The sequence below is a fragment of the Rhinopithecus roxellana genome, chromosome 3, assembly GCF_007565055.1.
Source record: "Rhinopithecus roxellana isolate Shanxi Qingling chromosome 3, ASM756505v1, whole genome shotgun sequence".
NCBI classification, from domain to species: domain Eukaryota; kingdom Metazoa; phylum Chordata; class Mammalia; order Primates; family Cercopithecidae; genus Rhinopithecus; species Rhinopithecus roxellana.
In genome coordinates this window covers 3,259,220-3,276,806 of record NC_044551.1, presented here as the reverse complement: position 1 = coordinate 3,276,806, position 17,587 = coordinate 3,259,220, and the positions used below count along the sequence as shown (strand labels likewise).

The window sequence follows — 17,587 nt, the reverse complement described above, 5'->3', positions numbered from 1 at the left end:
CCTGCCTTCCAGAATTCAATCCAGGGGACTACATTGCATTTAGCTGTCATGTCTCTCTGGTTTCCTGGTCTGTGATAGTTTCTTAGTTTTTCCTTCTTTTTCATGACCTCGACAGTCTTGGGTATTACTATACAGGTATTCTACAGAATGTCGCCCAATCTGGGCTTTGTCGGACGATTTTCTCATAAGTAGATCAGGGTTACGGATTTTTAGAAAGAATATCACAGAGAGGAAGTGCCCTTCTCATAATATCCTATCATGGGGTATATAATAGCAACATGATGTCATGGATGATATTAACTTTCATTACTTGGTTACTGTTTGCTAGGCTTCTCCACTGTGAAGTTAGTGTTTTTCCCTTTGGAAGTAAGTCAGTAAATCTAATCTACCCTCAGATGAGAGAGAGCGAGAATTAACTTCCTCCTCCAGGGGATACTAAAATATACATAACATAAAATTTACCATTTTAACCATTTTTAAGTGTACAGTTCATACTGTTTTATAACCATCACCACCACCCATCTCTAGAACTGTTTCATTGTCTCCACTGAAACCCTGCACTCATAAAACACTTAACTGTAAAAGGAATTCTTACATTTAAATTATTTGGCATAGCATCTGACAATGCAGAAGGCACACAATAAGTGTGAGCTATTCATAAGTCCTTTTCAGTGAGACACTTTTAGAAAGATTTTTTTCCTTCCTTTGTAGATAATGAATCAACCTCCAAAAGAGATTCAGTAAAAGTAAAAGTGATCATTTAACCTTTCCCTTAATGTAATGGCCTTTCATAAAAATTCAGTTGTGGGGCCAGGCACAGTGACTCATTCCTGTAATCCCAGCTTTTTGGGAGGCTGAGGTGGGTGGATCACCTGAGGTCAGGAGTTTGAGATCAGCCTGGCCAACATGGTGAAACCCCGTCCCTACTAAAAATGGTGGCGGGCACCTGTAATCCCAGCTACTCTGGAGGCTGAGGCAGGAGAACCACTGGAACCTGGAAGGCAGAGGCTGCAGTGAGCTGAGATCCCACCACTGCACTCCAGCCTGGGCAACAGAGTGAGACTCTGTCTAAAACAAAAAACAAACAAAAAAATTTAGTTGGAGGCCGGGCACGGTGGCTCAAGCCTGTAATCCCAGCACTTTGGGAGGCTGAGGCGGGCGGATCACGAGGTCAGGAGATCGACACCATCCTGGCTAACACAGTGAAACCCCGTCTCTACTAAAAAAATACAAAAAACTAGCCGGGCGAGGTGGCGGGCGCCTGTAGTCCCAGCTACTTGGGAGGCTGAGGCAGGAGAATGGCGTAAACCCGGGAGGCAGAGTTTGCAGTGAGCTGAGATCTGGCCACTGCACTCCAGCCTGGGTGACAGAGCGAGACTCCTTCTCAAAAAAAAAAAAAAAAAAAAAAAAAAAAAAAAAAAAATTCAGTTGGGAAGGGGAATAATAATTACTGGCTAAAATGGGGTTTTGGGTCAGGCATAGTGGCTCATGCCTGTAATCCCAGCACATTAGGAAGCTGAGGCAAGAGATTGCTTGAGCCCAGGAGTTCAAGACCAGCCTGGACAACACAGTGAAATCACGTCTCTACAAAAAAAAATTTAAAAATTAGCTGGGCATGGTGGCATGAGTGTGTAGTCTCAGCTACTTGGGAGGCTGAGGCAGGAGGATAGCATGAGCCTGGGAGGTCAAAGCTGCAGTGAGCCATGATCACGCCACTGTACTCCAGCCTGGGCAATAGAGCGAGACCCCCATCTCAAAAACAAAATAAAATGGGATTTCAGCTTGTGTTTGGAAAGGGGAGTAAAAGTTTTTGGCTAAAATGGTATTTTTATTATTATTATTATTTTTATTTTTTTTTTTTTGAGGTGGAGTCTTGCCCTGTCACCCAGGCTGGAGTGCAATGGTGTGATCTCGGCTCAATGCAGCCTCCGCCTCCCAGCTTCAAACTGTTCTCCTGCCTCAGCCTCACCAGTCGCTGGGATTAAAGGCGCCTGCCGTCACGCCCAGCTAATTTTTGTATTTTTAGTAGAGACAGGGTTTCACCATATTGGCCAGGCTGGTCTTGAACTTCTGACCTCATGATCCGCCCGCCTCGGCCTCCCAAAGTGCTGGGATTACAGGCGCGAGCCACCACACCCGGCCTCTTATTCTTTGTGGTATTTTTATCACCATGTTTTATAAATAATTGGTTATACTTCCATAATCTTATGTCTGTAAACCTTTCTGAATTTTTCTAACATGTAAATGACTTTTTTCTAGAAGTTAGGAAGTCAGACAGAATAACGTATTCTGGTGGGTGCGGTAGCTCATGCCTATAATCGCAACACTTTTCAAGGCCAGGATCGCTTGAGGCCAGGAATTTGAGACTAGCCTAGGTAACGTAGTGAGACTCCATCTCTACAAAAAAATAAAAGATTAGCTGGTGTAGTGACATGCACTTGTAATCTTAGCTACTCAGGAGGCTGAGGCAAGAGGATCACTTGAGCCCAGATGTTGAAGGCTGCAGTGAGCTACAGCTGTGCCAGCGCACTCCAGCATGGACAACAGAGAGAGACTCTGTCTCATAAATAAATAAATAACATATTGTATATGTTATAGGGTAGAACTGTTACCATTAAATTGAAGAATGTGAATTTTGAAGTAAAAACTCGTGCATCTACAGTTTCATCTGTTGTTTCTACTGCAGAAGAAATATTTGCCATTGCTAAGGAATTGCTAAAAACAGAAATTGATGCTGATTTTCCACATCCCTTGAGATTAAGACTTATGGGTATGACTTTTTTATTGTTTTGTTTTTCCTTAAATCTGCTAGGTTTTCCCAAATAATTAACTTTGGGAATACAGGGGGCCCCCAACTTAACAATGGTTCAACTTAATGATTTTTCAACTTTGCGATGGTGGGAAAACTGTATGCTTTCAGTACACTCTTGACTTACAATGCGGTTACATCCCAATAAACCTGTCATAAATTGAAAGTATTGTAAGTTGACTTATTATGTTTTCAATTTACAGTGGGTTTATCTGGATACAATCCTATTGTAAGTCCATGAGCACCTGTATTCTCGCCTTCATTTTATTTCTTAAATCTGTTCAGGAAGTTCTTCCTTTGCTGCTGCCATTTATCTTAATTATTAGACCCTGATGTATGAAGCCATGATCATTAGTTTAATTCCAGTAAGAGCCAATTAAAGTTGTTCTTTTCCTCATAACTTAATGAAATTCTTGTGGCCAGGTGTCTTTCAAAATTCAAAACTTTTCAGATTTTGGAAAGCAAATTCAGTGCATGTAGAGTATATTATGTTGTAATACTACTTTGTGGATCTGGGGCAACACCCCCTATTCAAACATATTAATATTTCTATAGCAAAACAAAATATTCAGAGACTATAAAGACTGATGACTTTAATTTAGTCATCAGGTATCACTTGTTGCTTAAAATTTTCAGAACTTTTTGGAGTTTGGAATTACAGATAAAGGATTGTGACATTGTGAAATCACATCTCCAGCCATTACATGGTAAAAACTAACAAGCCATGTTTCCAAAGTGAACTGGTTGAAAGTATGTATCTGGATCAGCACTCCAAATGCACATTTTACTGGTAAGGAGTGGGTCACTAGCCATACTTTCATTTATGAAAGATATAGCACACACTGAAATCTACTGAATAAAGTGTTAATTAAAAGAGCCAGGCCAGGCGTGGTGTCTCACACCTGTAATCCTAACACTTTGGGAGGCCAAGGCAGGTGGATCGCCTGAGGTCAGGAGTTCGAGACCAGCCTGGCCAACATAGTGAAACCCCATCTCTACTAAAACTACAAAAAGTTAGCTGGACACGGTGGTGGGCACCTGTAATCCCAGCTGCTCGAGAGGCAGAGGCAGGAGAATCACTTGAACCTGGGAGGTGGAGGTTGCAGTGAGCTGAGATCACACCATTGCACTCCAGCCTGGTCGACAAGAGTGAAACTCCACCTCAAAAAAAAAAAAAAAGCCAAAGAGCAGATATCTATAGAAGCTTAATTCATAATTGCCAAAACTTTGAAGCAAGCAAGATGTCCTTCAGTACGTGAATGGATAAATAAATTGTGGTACATACAGACAGTGGAATAATATTCAGCACAGAAAAGAAGTGAATTATCAATTCATGAAAAGACATGAATGAAACTTAACTGCATAATGTTAAGTAAAAGAAGCCAATCTGAAAAAGCTAAATACTGTATGATTCCAACCATATGAGATTCTGGAAAAGGCAAATATGAGTACCATAAAAAATAATTGATTGTCAGGAGTTAAGAGGAGAAGGAGGGATGAATAGGCGAAACACAGGAATTTTAGGGCAATGAAATGATTCTGTATGATTCTATAATGACACATCATTATAAATTTGTCCCAGGCACACAGAATGTATTCCAAGGGTGAACCCTGTGTAAGCTATGGACTTTGAGTGACAATGTTGTGGCAATGTAGGTTTACAGATTGTAACAGATGTACCACTCTGGTGCCACATGTTGATAGCTGGGGTGGAGGGGTATACTTGTGTAGGGGAAGGGAATCTATGGGAACTCATTGTACCTTCTGCTCAATTTTGCTGTGAACCTAAAATTTCTCTAAAAAATAAAGTTTATTAGAAAAAAAAGAGCTAAAGAGTCTGTATAGTTGACTCTGGTTAGTTACTGGTATTAATGTAATGGTATGTGTCATATATGAATTAAAATCCTACATCATTATGCTAACTCCAAATAGTTAATATTTAATGATATTCTTTTATAAAGGAAGGTAAATTTGTACTTATAATACCAGCTTTGAAATGTGACTTATTTTTTCTCTCTAGCCAACCTTTTGCATATGTCATAGCACTAGACAAAATGTTTTTATGCATTGTGAGTGAATTGGCTTTGTTCAATATGAAATTGATTGTGATTGGTTTAATTTAGGTGTTCGGATATCTAGTTTTCCCAATGAAGAAGACAGGAAACACCAACAAAGGAGCATTATCGGCTTTTTACAGGCTGGAAACCAAGCCCTGTCAGCCACTGGGTGTATACTAGAGAAAACGGACAAAGATAAGTTTGTAAAACCTCTAGAAATGTCTCATAAGAAGAGTTTCTTTGATAAAAAACGATCAGAAAGGAAATGGAGTCACCAAGATACATTTAAATGTGAAACCGTGAATAAACAAAGTTTCCAGACATCACAACCATTCGAAGTTTTAAAGAAGAAGATGAGTGAGAATTTGGAAATATCAGAGAATTCAGATGCCTGTCAGATATTTACCTGTCCTGTTTGCTTTAGGGCACAAGGGTGCATCAGTCTGGAAGCCTTTAATAAACATGTAGATGCATGTCTTGATGGATCTTCAATCAGTGAAAACTCTAAAGTGTTCTCGTGTTCACATGTTTCTGCTACCAGAGTTAACAAGAAAGAAAATGTTCCTGCTTCTTCACTTTGTGAGAAGCAAGATTATGAAGCCCATCCAAAAATTAAAGAAGTGTCTTCAGTAGATTGTGTAGCTTTAGTAGATACTATAGATAACTCATCTAAAGCAGAAAGCATAGATGCTTTAAGTAATAAGCATATCAAGGAGGAATGTTCTGATCTCCCAGGCAAGTCTTTTAATATTGAGCACTGTCATCAGAATTCTTCTTGCACTGTTTCGTTGGAAAACGAAGATGTTGGATTATTAAGCAGACAAGAATCCTGCCAGCCTTACTTATGTGAAGTGATAACAGGCCAAGCTCTAGTTTGTCCTGTTTGTAATGTAGAACAAAAGACTTCAGATCTAACCTTGTTCAATGTGCATGTGGATGTTTGCTTAAATAAAAATTTTATTCAAGAATTAAAAAAGGACAAAGTTAACCCAGTTAATCAACCCAAAGAAAGCTCCAGAAGTACTGGTGAGTGTGTAGTCATTTTAAACTGCATGATTTTCTAGGAATATGTTTTATTAAAATTAATGAGATTGTTAAATCTGAAACATATACTATTAAATGGGTAGTTTGTGTATGTCACCATTTAGGGAAATGTTGGTTACCTTGCCATAGGTTAGAATTAACTCAAGCCTATAGATTGTGAATTTGGGGAAAACTTTGGTTTGATCTTGATTTAGCACAGAATGAACTCAAAAGTTTAAGGAGCTGAGTGATCTAATCAAAAAAGAAATTCCTTCAGAGAATATCTGCAAAGACACAGTGGTAAATTAACTATAACTGCATAACCAGAAAGCCTCTTTAACTTATTTTTTGGTAGTGCTGACTCTACCCAAATTTCACCAATAAAATTAAGTGTAATGCTAATAAAATTAGTAAATTACAAAGAAATTATTGTTTTTGGTGTGTTTCCATATGAACTATATAGTACCAAGGAAGTTATTATATTTAATCAGTAAGTTTTAACTTTTTAAATTTTTGTACAACTTTTTAATTATTTCATATTATTCATTATGGAATTTCTTGACTTTTCTTTCCTCTAAAGGTAGCTCAAGTGGAGTACAGAAGGCTGTAACAAAAACAAAAAGGTATGGCTAATTTGAGCTTTAATAAAGCTGGCTACAATATGAAAATTCAATCATTTTATAAATTATTAAGTAATCAATATTAGAAATGAATTATTTTCTAGAATCTCTTCCTGCATTTTAATTGTGTGTTCCTTTTAATTCTAGGCCAGGATTGATGACAAAGTACTCATCAAAGAAAATAAAACCAAACAATCCCAAACATACCCTTGATATATTTTTTAAGTAAACATTGAACATTTTATCATTAATTTTAAATTGAAACTTGTTATTTTATAATCAATGAATTTGTTCTTTCTGATTTTAAGTTTGCAGATTTATTTAGTGAAGGCAAGTGTAATAATCCTCAGATGATGTTTACTTTTCTAAGATATATATATACTGATTCTGTATATCTTTTTTATAATCATGAGAATTTTACTTCCATTATACATCAATTGGAAATTAATGCTGTTATGAGATAATTTTTAAAAGGGAAATTAGGAATGAGATAAGAAGGTGTTTTTTTATTATTTTTATACTGAATATAAAAACATATTTGTAAGGGCTCTCAAAGATTCACACAAACCTATATTATCATAAGAATTTTTCAGCACTTAACTACTTTGTTGGCATTGATCCTAGTATCTAAATACTTCATGAGCATTCATAATTAAAATTTATCTTAAGTTCTGTGAAGAGTATTAACATAACTAGTACAAGTGGTTTTCTTCAGGAAAATAAATATCACAGTATTATCTGCATTAAAATGGTTTTCGCCTAAAATATAATTTTTAATCTGGCTTTTCTTATTTAGAATTCCGTTATCTTATGAATAAGCACTTGAATCACTTTTTAAAATATTTAGTCTAAGATGATTCAAAGTAGTTTTATTTTAATACAGGACTTTTAAATGGCAGTATTTCATTTCTTGTCAATTATGTTGGTACTTTCCACAAATCTATAAAGAATTGTACAGTCATTTTTTAATAATCTTCAAGAGAAAATGTGTAATTCAAAAGATTAATGTGTATTAAAACACATTACATATCTTAGTTACATTTCTATCAACATGTTTATTAATATTTGTGAAAGAAGAGAGCTTAATAGTAGTTAGCTTAAGTAGTTTCTCCAAATACTTTTGTGCTATCAATGAGTTCTTCTCAAAAAAATATTTATTTAGGCCAGGCACAATGGCTCATACCTGTAAGGGCAGCACTTTGGGAGGCTGAGGTGGGCAGATCACTTGAGGTCAGGAGTTTGAGACCAGCCTGGGCAACATGATAAGACCCTATCTCTACTAAAACGAAAAAAAAAAAAAAAAAATTAGCCAGGCTTGGTGGCACATGCCTGTAATCCCAGCTACTCAGATGGCTGAGGCAGGAGAACCTTTTGAACCTGGGAGGTCGAGGCTGCAGTCAGCCAAGATCTTGCCACTACACTCCAGCCTGGATGAACAGCGAGACCCTGTCTCAATAATATAATAATAGTTATTATTACTATGTAATTGTGACATGAAGTTGGAACCATTTTCTGTCACTTCTTTAAGGAGCTAAATCTTTTGTTCTCTTTTATTTTTGTTTTCTCTCCTCTTTTCATATTTTAGCTTATGATCTAAATATATATTTTATATATTATAATATTTTAGGAATAGCTTAATTAAGAACTCACAGACTTTGGCAAAGTGGTAACTGGACTTTTAATTACTAGATTGTTTAAATTAGGCTTAATGCCTGTTAGCATGCCAATCAAATCCCATGACTGATGTTATTATACACTGTGGCAAATACAAAATTGTAGTGTTATGGTTCTTGAGCATGTGATTTACTTATGTAAATTCTGTACAAATTTAAGTTCAATGAAATATTTAATATACTGAAAGGTAAATAATACCATATTGAATTATTTTCTGTCTTGCCTTAAGTTTATTTTTATTATCTTCAATTTAGATTAAATGCTAAATTATTTTCATTTAAGGATTTATTTAGTTGAATGTTAATCATTTAGTAATATTTAATAATATTTGAAATAAAATTTAAAACTTTTATAGATCTAATAGAGATGGTTTTCTTACTTTTCCAATCTTCCTCCCTCTTATGCCTTCATTTTTATTTTCTCTGCCCAGAATTTTCTTCACATTCTTTACTACCTGTTTTGTCTATTATATCCAACCCATTTTCTTTTTATTATAATTTTGATATGGGGCATTTGAAGAAAATACAGCAAAACTACAAGGACTGGTAATAAGCATGCATAATCTTACCTACTTAGTGAACCTAATATAAACCTAATATAAAGAACCACCATATTTGCAATATATATAACTGGTGAAAAACTAGTGTCCAGAATATATAAATGATCCCTATGAATCAGTAAGAAAAAGATAGTCAATAGAAATTTGGACAAAAGACTTTATATGGCATTTCAAATGAAAGGAAATCCAGATGACCAAGAAACATGAAAATATTCCCAGCCATATTAATATTTGGGAAGTGAAAAATTAAACTACAAGGAGATATCATTACATCTCTACCTTATTTACAAAAATGAAATGATCTGATGATACTAAGTTTTGGTGATGATGTCAGCTCTTACGTTGAAAACAATCCCTGTGGAAAAATTTGTCCTTCAGTAAATTTAAAGATAAACATGCTCAAAACCCAGCAATTGCCCTCTGAAGTGTACATCTTTGCAGGTTATCTTTCATTACAGTAATTTTTTTCCCTGTCAGGACCCTAACTAATACAATGCCTTGGGAAAACTACTGAACATGTATCCTAGAAAGCATGTACAAGAAAGTTCTGCCCAGTCAGGAAGGTGGCCTAGAAAAAAATTTTTTAGTGTTCATAGCAGCACCGCAATATCCAAAAGTTAGAAATGAACCAAATATTCAGCAATGGTAGAATGGTTAAATTCTACCATGGCATTTGTGTTGAAACAATAGAATTCTACACAATGGTGAAAAAGAAGGAAATAGCTAATCACAACATAGATGAATATCACAGGCATAGCATAGAGCAAAAGAAGCAAATCACAGAGGGATGCCATCAACATGATTCCATTTGTATAAACTTTAAAACAGTAAAAACTGAACAACTATATTGTTTTAAGGGTATATATTTATATATATGAGATAAAACTGTAAAGAAAAGCAGTTGCTGTTGCTGTCCCCAGAACCAGAATAATGATTTCCTCTGTGGAGAGGTAAGGCAGTGTGATTGGGAAGTGGCACCTGGCACTTTTGGGATGCTGGCAGTGTTCTATTTCTTGTCTTGGCTGGTGATTGCATGGATGTTCACTTTTAAAATACACTTTATACATATATATTTTATGTATTCTTATTCATATATGACCTTTATAATAAAAAGAAAAAAATGGCAAAAACTGCTTTCGTTAACAAGATATTTTCCTCCATCTCTGCAAGCTAGTTTCAGTCGAGAAAAAAATATATTTCTTTCTTCTAGGACCTTGCTGAACACAGCAAGAAAGAGCCATCCCATGGCAAATTTTTAGTTTTTCTCTAGCATTTCCCCTAAGGCTACCGCCTCAATCAGCATTTGGTCTTCTTTCCAAAGACAGCTGTAGACAGTTTGACCAAATATTTTGTTACCGCTTGTGATGGTTAATATTGAGTGTCAACTTGATTGGATTAAATGATGCAAAATATTGTTCCTGGCTGTGTCTGTGAGGGTATTGCCAAAGAAGATTAACATTTGAGTTGGTGGGCTCAAGAGGCAGATCCACCCTCAGTCTGGTTGGGCACTCATCTAATCAGCTGCCAGCATACCTAGGATAAAAGCAGGCAGAGGAACGTGGAAGGACTACACTGGCTAAGTCTTCTGGCCTCCGTCTTTCTCCTGTGCTGCATGTTTTCTGCCCTGGAACATCAGACTCCAAGTTCTTCAGCTTTTGGACTCTTGGACTTACACCAGTGATTTGCCAGGGACTATCAGGCCTTCAGCCACAGACTGAAGGGCTGCACTGTCTGCTTCTCTGCTTTTGAAGTTTTGGAACTCAGACTGGCTTCCTGGCTCCTCAGCTTGCAGACAGCCTGTATGGGACTTCACCTTGTGACTGTGTGAGTCAATTTTCCTAAGAAACTCCCCTTCATATATACATCTGTCCTATTAGTTCTGCCCGTCTAGAGAACCCTAATACACCACCAAACAAGTCACCAGTTTTCCAGTCTGTGATATTTGTGTCCCGACTCCCTGAAGTCTTCTCTCCAACCCTAAGTCAATTCGTTATATTAGGCTTTGTTATTTGCAGTACCCTATTTATCAGTTCAGTCACAAGTTTCCTGGTGCCTCTTCCTCGGTGAGTCACATGGGGACATTCTTCATTCTCCCAGAAATGTGTGACAGCATGTGTAAAATATTGCCAACCAGGGAAGCTCAACCAATCCTTGGTGTCCAAGGTTTTTACTGGAAGTCAGTCACACAGACATGCATCACACATGTGACTGACCTTACCTATTAAGTCTCATGACCCTCATGGCCCAGGGCTTCAGCCATTCAAAAACAGACATTCACCATGAGTCATACTGTTAGCATAAACTATCTCATCAAACTAACAAAATGCAGCCCAAGGCCTCAGGCATACTAGAACACTATTATCAAACTGGAAATTCCAAGGGCTCAGGTCATTTCCCAGGAGCTAAGGAAGGGCCAGTACCTGAAGACACCTCTCTTTGAAAAGTGCAGGGCTTGAGTAACCTGAGGCTGCTGGGTTAACCCTTTACTGCATAAATGTCGAATTATTAGAATTGTATTCAAATAAAATATAAAAAAGAAAGATCACTTAGAGTAACTTTTTCCTGCCTCACTTGAATAATGCAGAGAGACACTTCAAATTCATAACATGTTTAGGAGGTCTCAAGGAGGATGGGCTATGCGTTTGGAATATATGCATATTAGAGTATAAAACAACAAATGACATAATTTCTTTGCATGTGTATAATCCTCTCTTCAATGTAATTCAAAGGTCTCTTTTAATATCAGTCTTTACATTGTCCCTGTAATACAGAGCTATACACCTTTCCTCAATCTTATGTGATAGTAGGAAAAGTAACATTATAAGAAGTATTTATAAATTTAATTCACTCCACCAGAAGTGCTTTATTTTAAAGTTAGCATGGGAATTGTGGTATCCGCAAGGTCAATGTCCCCACTGAAGAAGTGACCTTCTAGAGTAAGAAGTTTCAGCATCACCGTGGGTAATGGAAGCCATATAACAGAATTTAAGAAGGAACTTTGTGCTAAGAAAATGTAGACAGTGGTTATAGGCATTTATGTAAGAAGGCTGTAAGTTAAAGGCAAGAGAGATGTAGCAATTAATAGGAGATATTTTTTCTGCCCTCATTAACAAATGTGTTTATTTACTACTCCTTACCTTTTAACTCATCCCCCCTGTATCCACTGCTACCTCTGCCAACCCTGTATCTGTTACTGAATTCTGTCTACTCTTGTGGGGCCTCTTGAAAATATCCATTTCTTTCCATCTCTTGTCAAACCCTTATCAGTTGTCTAAACTCTGACTTTCCAACTGATGTGTCAGTTTTCCTTGCTCTAAACCATCTCACGCATTTTTTTACAGATTAGCCAGAAACAGCGTTCCCATAATAGCACACTCATGTCAAAAAAACAAAGCAATTTTCAAAAGCTCTCAACTGTCCCCAAGATTAGCAGTGGAATGAGTAGGAAAAGGGAGTGATTTTTAGTGTATGATTATTTCTGTGGTGTAAATACTCCCACTATGACAGATTTCAAGTTAATGTGGTGTCAACCAGTTCACAAAATTCCTGAAACTTTAACAGCTCTTGCAAGCCAGTACAAGCTAGCTCCTATATATCACTGTCCATGATGCACTCTAAACACTGGCTTGGCATTCAGGGTTTCCTGAACAGACCAAGCTGTTTCTCCTTTCTGCCATCTGTGCTCCATTGTTCCCTCTGTCCAGAATATGCTTCCTGGATGCCCCTTTTCTATCTCCCACCTCCATAGTCACTCGTCTTTCAACTCAGCTCAGGGGCCACCTTCAGAAAACGGTTCCTTGCCCTCTGGAAAAACTGATCAGTCACTATTTTGTGCTCCTGTTTCTCTACAAAGATCCTGAAACATTCTTTGCATGGCCCCCGATGTTGGTTTCTCCCTACCATATTGTAGGCCCCAAGAGATCCTGGGCTTTCACTTATCTCTGAATTCCAAGTATGAAGTGTATGGCCTGGCACACAGTAGATACGGAGAGTCATTTGTTGACATGTAAATGAATAAATAGTATGTGTCCAAGAGTGTTTACTACTATCTTACTGTTTTTCTCTGGGAAGACAGAATGGTGGCTAAGTGGCTGCACTCACACTAGGTCCTAAAGAGTGGGCATTCCAGAAGGAGACAATTGTATTTATTTCCCTTTATTAGATAATGGCTTGCTTTATACATGTTTTATTATTATACTGTGTCCTTTTGGAGTGACTTGAAAGTATTTGCAAGAAGACTTAAAATATGACTATTAACCTGGGGCTAATAAAACTGTTTTTTGAGGAAATATTTCATTTAAAAAATCATACCTGGTGTACCTGATGCTGAACTGTTGTTTTTAGAGACAAGGTCTCACTTTCACCCAGGCTGGAATGCAGTGTCATGATCATAACTCACTGCAGCCTGGAACTCTCGGGCTCGAGATCCTCTCATCTCAGCTTCCCAAGTAGCTGGGACTACAGGCTGGTGCCATGATGCCCAGATAAGTTTTTGTAATTTTTGTTGAGATAGGATCTTGCTTTGTGGCCTAGATTGGTCTTGAACTCCTGGCTTCAAGCAGTCCTCCTTCCTCAGCCTCGCAAAGCTCTGAGCCACCATGCCTGGCCCTGGTACTGAATTTTCTTTGACGTAATGTTCCATTTTGAAAAGCAGTGATATATTTGAACACACTTTGTGTTGGCAGGATTTTAGTAAACTTCACAGAGAGGTGATGTTTATTTCCCTGGAGAAAAAACTGTTTTTTCATTGTATAATTAAGGACTAATGGCTTTTGCTTTGTAATACATAACTGAATTAGGTTGTTAAGAAAAACTCCAATGACATTATGGTGACTATTGGAAACATGATTCCATTTATTAAGCAAATCATAATATTGAACTGTTCCCCTTACCAGTATGAGGCAATTGTGATAGTGTTACTTTGTAACTGCTGCTGTCTACAGAATGCTCAGGGAAATTAAAGATAATTCAGAGACAAATGGTACTAACCCTTCTAACCTGTCTCTAAAGTGTAGAGGACTCTTTCCTGTATACACACACATACACACACACACACACACACACACACACACACACTACCTCTGCCAGCCACATACCTATCATTGAGTTCCGTCTACTCTTGTTGGGCCTCTTTGAAAACACTTCTTTCCATGTCTTTTATCAGGTTCTTATCAGTTGTCTAATATCTGGCCGTCTAACTCATTGCTTAGCTTTCACCAGTTGCTTTCCCTGCTCTAGATCATCTTGTGCATTTTTATATACAATACTTTCCTAATATCACTCATGTACTTGGGTGTCTGTGGAGAGAGTGAGAGAGAGAGATTCCCTAAATTAGAGACAAAAAGGAAAAATAAAGGTTGAGTCAGTTCTAGGATAAAATCTAGTTCTCTTTTATGAAGGCTCAAAAGTTTTTTCCTCTTAGAATATGCTAAATATCAAATGTGATCTCTGAAACCATCCACAAGTGTGAGATATGCCAAGGTTTTTTGGGTTTTGCTAGCAATTCTGGGCAGAGATCCCGGTTGTCCTTCAACATTCTACTTTTCTGCCATATTATTAGAATTTTAGCTTGGCACGTGATCACCCAGAATAGACTACTATATTTCATCAATTCTTTATAAACCACTAAGAAATAATACCTAAGATAGGGAGTCTAATAGGTTACCAGTGCATAAATATGGGACACCAAGGTTTATACCTTCAGAGCAAGGATAAAGGAGAAATCCTCCATGAAGAAAGAGGGAGCAAAGCAACTTGCCTGCTCAACCTTGGCACTGGTTGGAAGGAGGGACTGCCAGTGAGAATTTGAATCACAAACCAGTACACATGTAGGTTTGTAATCTGAATTCACACAAATGATATCATCCTGAAGAGCTCAAGCAGAAAATGTAAAGTGAGGTTAGTATTGTCCCTAGTGACTGGCAGAAGCATATGCAAATCCTCTCTGGAAGAACTCAACTTCAATTCAGGCGGACAATTTAGTATCTCAATTAAAAATACGTGATAGTGTGAAAAATAGGTGTTACAGAATTGATGACTACAATATATCTCCCATCCTTGCAGCTCACACCCTCCCAGCTAGGGGTAGCCATGTGACTGAGTTTTGACTAATGGGATATAAAAGGAAGTACTGGCTGGGTGCGGTGTCTCACACCTGTAATCTCAGCACTTTGGGAAGCTGAGGCACGTGGAACACCTGAGGTCAGAAGTTCCAGACCAGCCTGGCCAAGATGGTGAAACCCTGTCTCTACTAAAAATACATAAAGTAGCCGGGCATGGTGGCACGTTTGTGATCCCAGCTACTCAGGAGGCTGAGGCAAAAGAATCGCTTGAACCCAGGAGGCGGAGGTTGCAGTGAGCTGAGATTGCACCACTGCACTCCAACCTGGGTGACAAAGTGAGACGAGACCTTGTCTCAAAAAAAAAAAAAAAAAAAGGAAGTATTATGTGTGGTTGCTTTTGGGAAACTTCCCTTCTTGCAGCTGTAGCATTCTCTTTGCCTCTTCTATTTCTCTGTTCCATCCTGCTGCCTGGAAGCAGATGCTGCCGTTTACACCTAAACATAAGGGCTGCACATGGGGATGGTGGAGTAGCGGGCTGCAGAGGCTGATTCCTGGGGGCGTTGTAAAACAGAGACATATCAGCACTGGCCTGCACACTTTGAGACTTGCACAAGAAGCAAATAAAAAAACTAAGCCATAGTTACTTGGGTTTTCCTATTAATTATAGCTGAATCCTAGCGGACAAAGGACATAAAGATTATTAAGACATGTTTGTCCTCAAAAAATGGACAGCCACTCCAGGGACAGTTTCTATTCAATGTAGGAAGGGCTATAATAGGTGAATATACAAAGTGGGAGTCTAGGGAGAAATCATCTGGTAGAGGAGGGCAAAGAGAAATCTAGGAAGATGTTTTTAAAAATATGGAATCCTTGAACAGGATCTGGTTTTAAAGGTTTACTTCAGAATTGAACATATTTTTTTAGTCTAGACCTTCCTTTAGGGAAAAAACTAAAGCTTTCAGGACTCAAAGACAAGTTACTGCTCACATGGCTAAATTGCATTCCATATTTATTTGACAAATACTTATTGCAGGTTGGGTAGCCATTGGAGATGCAGTAGGAAACTTTTTTTTTTTTTTTTTTTTTGAGACAGTCTTGCTCTGTCATGTTGGAATACAGTGACATGATAACAGCTTGCTGCAGCCTTGACCTCCTTGGCTCAGGCCATACTCCCATCTCAGCTTCCCAAGTAGCTAAGACTACAGGTGTGCACCACCACCACCAGCTAATTTTTAAATTTTTTGTGGAGACTGGAGTCTCACTAAGTTGCCCAGGTTGGCCTCAAACTCCTGGCCTCAAGCCGTCCTCCACTTCAGCCTCTCAAATTGCTGGGATTATAGGCATGGGCCACCACGCCTGGCCCAACAAACTTTAAAAAATCACTGTATTCATGAAGTTTACCTTCTGGTTGTGGAAACAGACACTAAACAAATACAGACATTTCAGTGGTAAGTGCTACAAAGGAAAGTGACAACAGCATAAGAGAATGGAACATGAAGGTAGGGGACACTTTTAGAATAAGATGATCCGAGAAGGCTCCTCTGAGGAAGTGACATTTAACCTGAAACCTTACTGATACAAAGGATCAAAACTATTTAAAAAATTCGGAAGTGGAGGTGGGGGAGAGAGGTTCTAGGCAAAGGGAGGAAATAAAAGCTGGATGGCTCTCCACCAGGAAACACTGGATGAAGAATGGAGAAGAATTGTAGGGCCCAAGATCAGAGAGATGAGTAGTGCCAGATCATGTGGGCAAGCTTTTTATGTATTAGCACACTTAGAATTAATATTCTGCTTGAGAAGTAACCTGATACTTGAAACAGAGTGAAAAAGAAAATACCTCCCACAGTATACTTCATAGCTTCTCATTTAGCCCAAGCTCTCGGGGAAGTAAAGTCCAGCTGTGGCTGAGTTTCACATAATGCACTGCTTTGGAGTTTTTGTCTCATCTGGTAGAGTAAGATAAGTACCACATACTATTATAAGGCTAGATAGCATAAAATGATGATGCATTTTCTCCAGTCATTGGTAAGAGGATTTTTTAAAAAGTAAATTTCTTGGTTTAGAATTTGAAAGCAGTTTCAAAGTTGGATAACACAATTCAGATCTTTTTCTTCTTCTTCTTCTTCTTCTTCTTCTTCTTCTTCTTCTTTTATTTATTTTTTGAGATAGGGTCTGGCTCTATCACCCAGACTGGCACACAGTGGCACAATCTTGGCTCATTGCAACCTCTGCCTCCCAGGCCATCCTCCCACCTCAGCCTCCCAAGTAGCTGGGACTACAGGCACGCATCACCATGCCTGGTTAACTTTGTAGAGAGGGGTTCTCACTTTGTTGCCCAGACTGGGAGATCTTTCTGTACTTGACTGTATGCTTTCCACTGATCTGCTGCTGTTTTCACTATTATTCCTTCTTTTGTGTGGGTATTTTCTTCTGATTTTTAGAATTTTACTTGTAAACATGCTACATACACATATAATTTGTGCCCTGTTTTTCCATTTACATATTATACTTTCCATATTAGTACATTGTCTGATATATCTGCATAATACTCAATTCAACTTATCTGCTGTTGTTTTTATCATATCCCTATTACAAACATGAGGCCCATTTCCCTTTTTTAAAAAAGGAAAGTTTGAGGTTACGGGTGGTGTTCTGATAAATAATATTTTGTCATTTGTTTTCATTGATAAGGAAACTGTTTTGAATTCAATGCCTCAAATTGGGTGCACAATAATTGGAAGGGAAAAGCTGACAAGTTTGAAATGAACATTGATATTACATAA

The 17,587-nt window shown here is 37.9% G+C and overlaps 1 protein-coding gene across 5 annotated transcripts in view; it reads left to right on the top strand.

The window, feature by feature from the left end:
• POLK (DNA polymerase kappa) overlaps window positions 1–12,131 on the top strand; it is a 92,403-nt gene extending 80,272 nt beyond the window's left edge. For all 5 annotated transcript variants that reach the window (XM_030926801.1, XM_030926803.1, XM_010352830.2 and 2 more), the window contains 4 exons: window positions 2,599–2,770; window positions 4,933–5,892; window positions 6,470–6,512; window positions 6,657–12,131. In XM_030926801.1, the coding sequence (XP_030782661.1) occupies window positions 2,599–2,770; window positions 4,933–5,892; window positions 6,470–6,512; window positions 6,657–6,738 (1,257 nt within the window). In that variant the 3' untranslated portion in view covers window positions 6,739–12,131. The remainder of the gene's footprint in view (window positions 1–2,598; window positions 2,771–4,932; window positions 5,893–6,469; window positions 6,513–6,656) is intronic.
• Window positions 12,132–17,587: the final 5,456 nt, after the last annotated feature.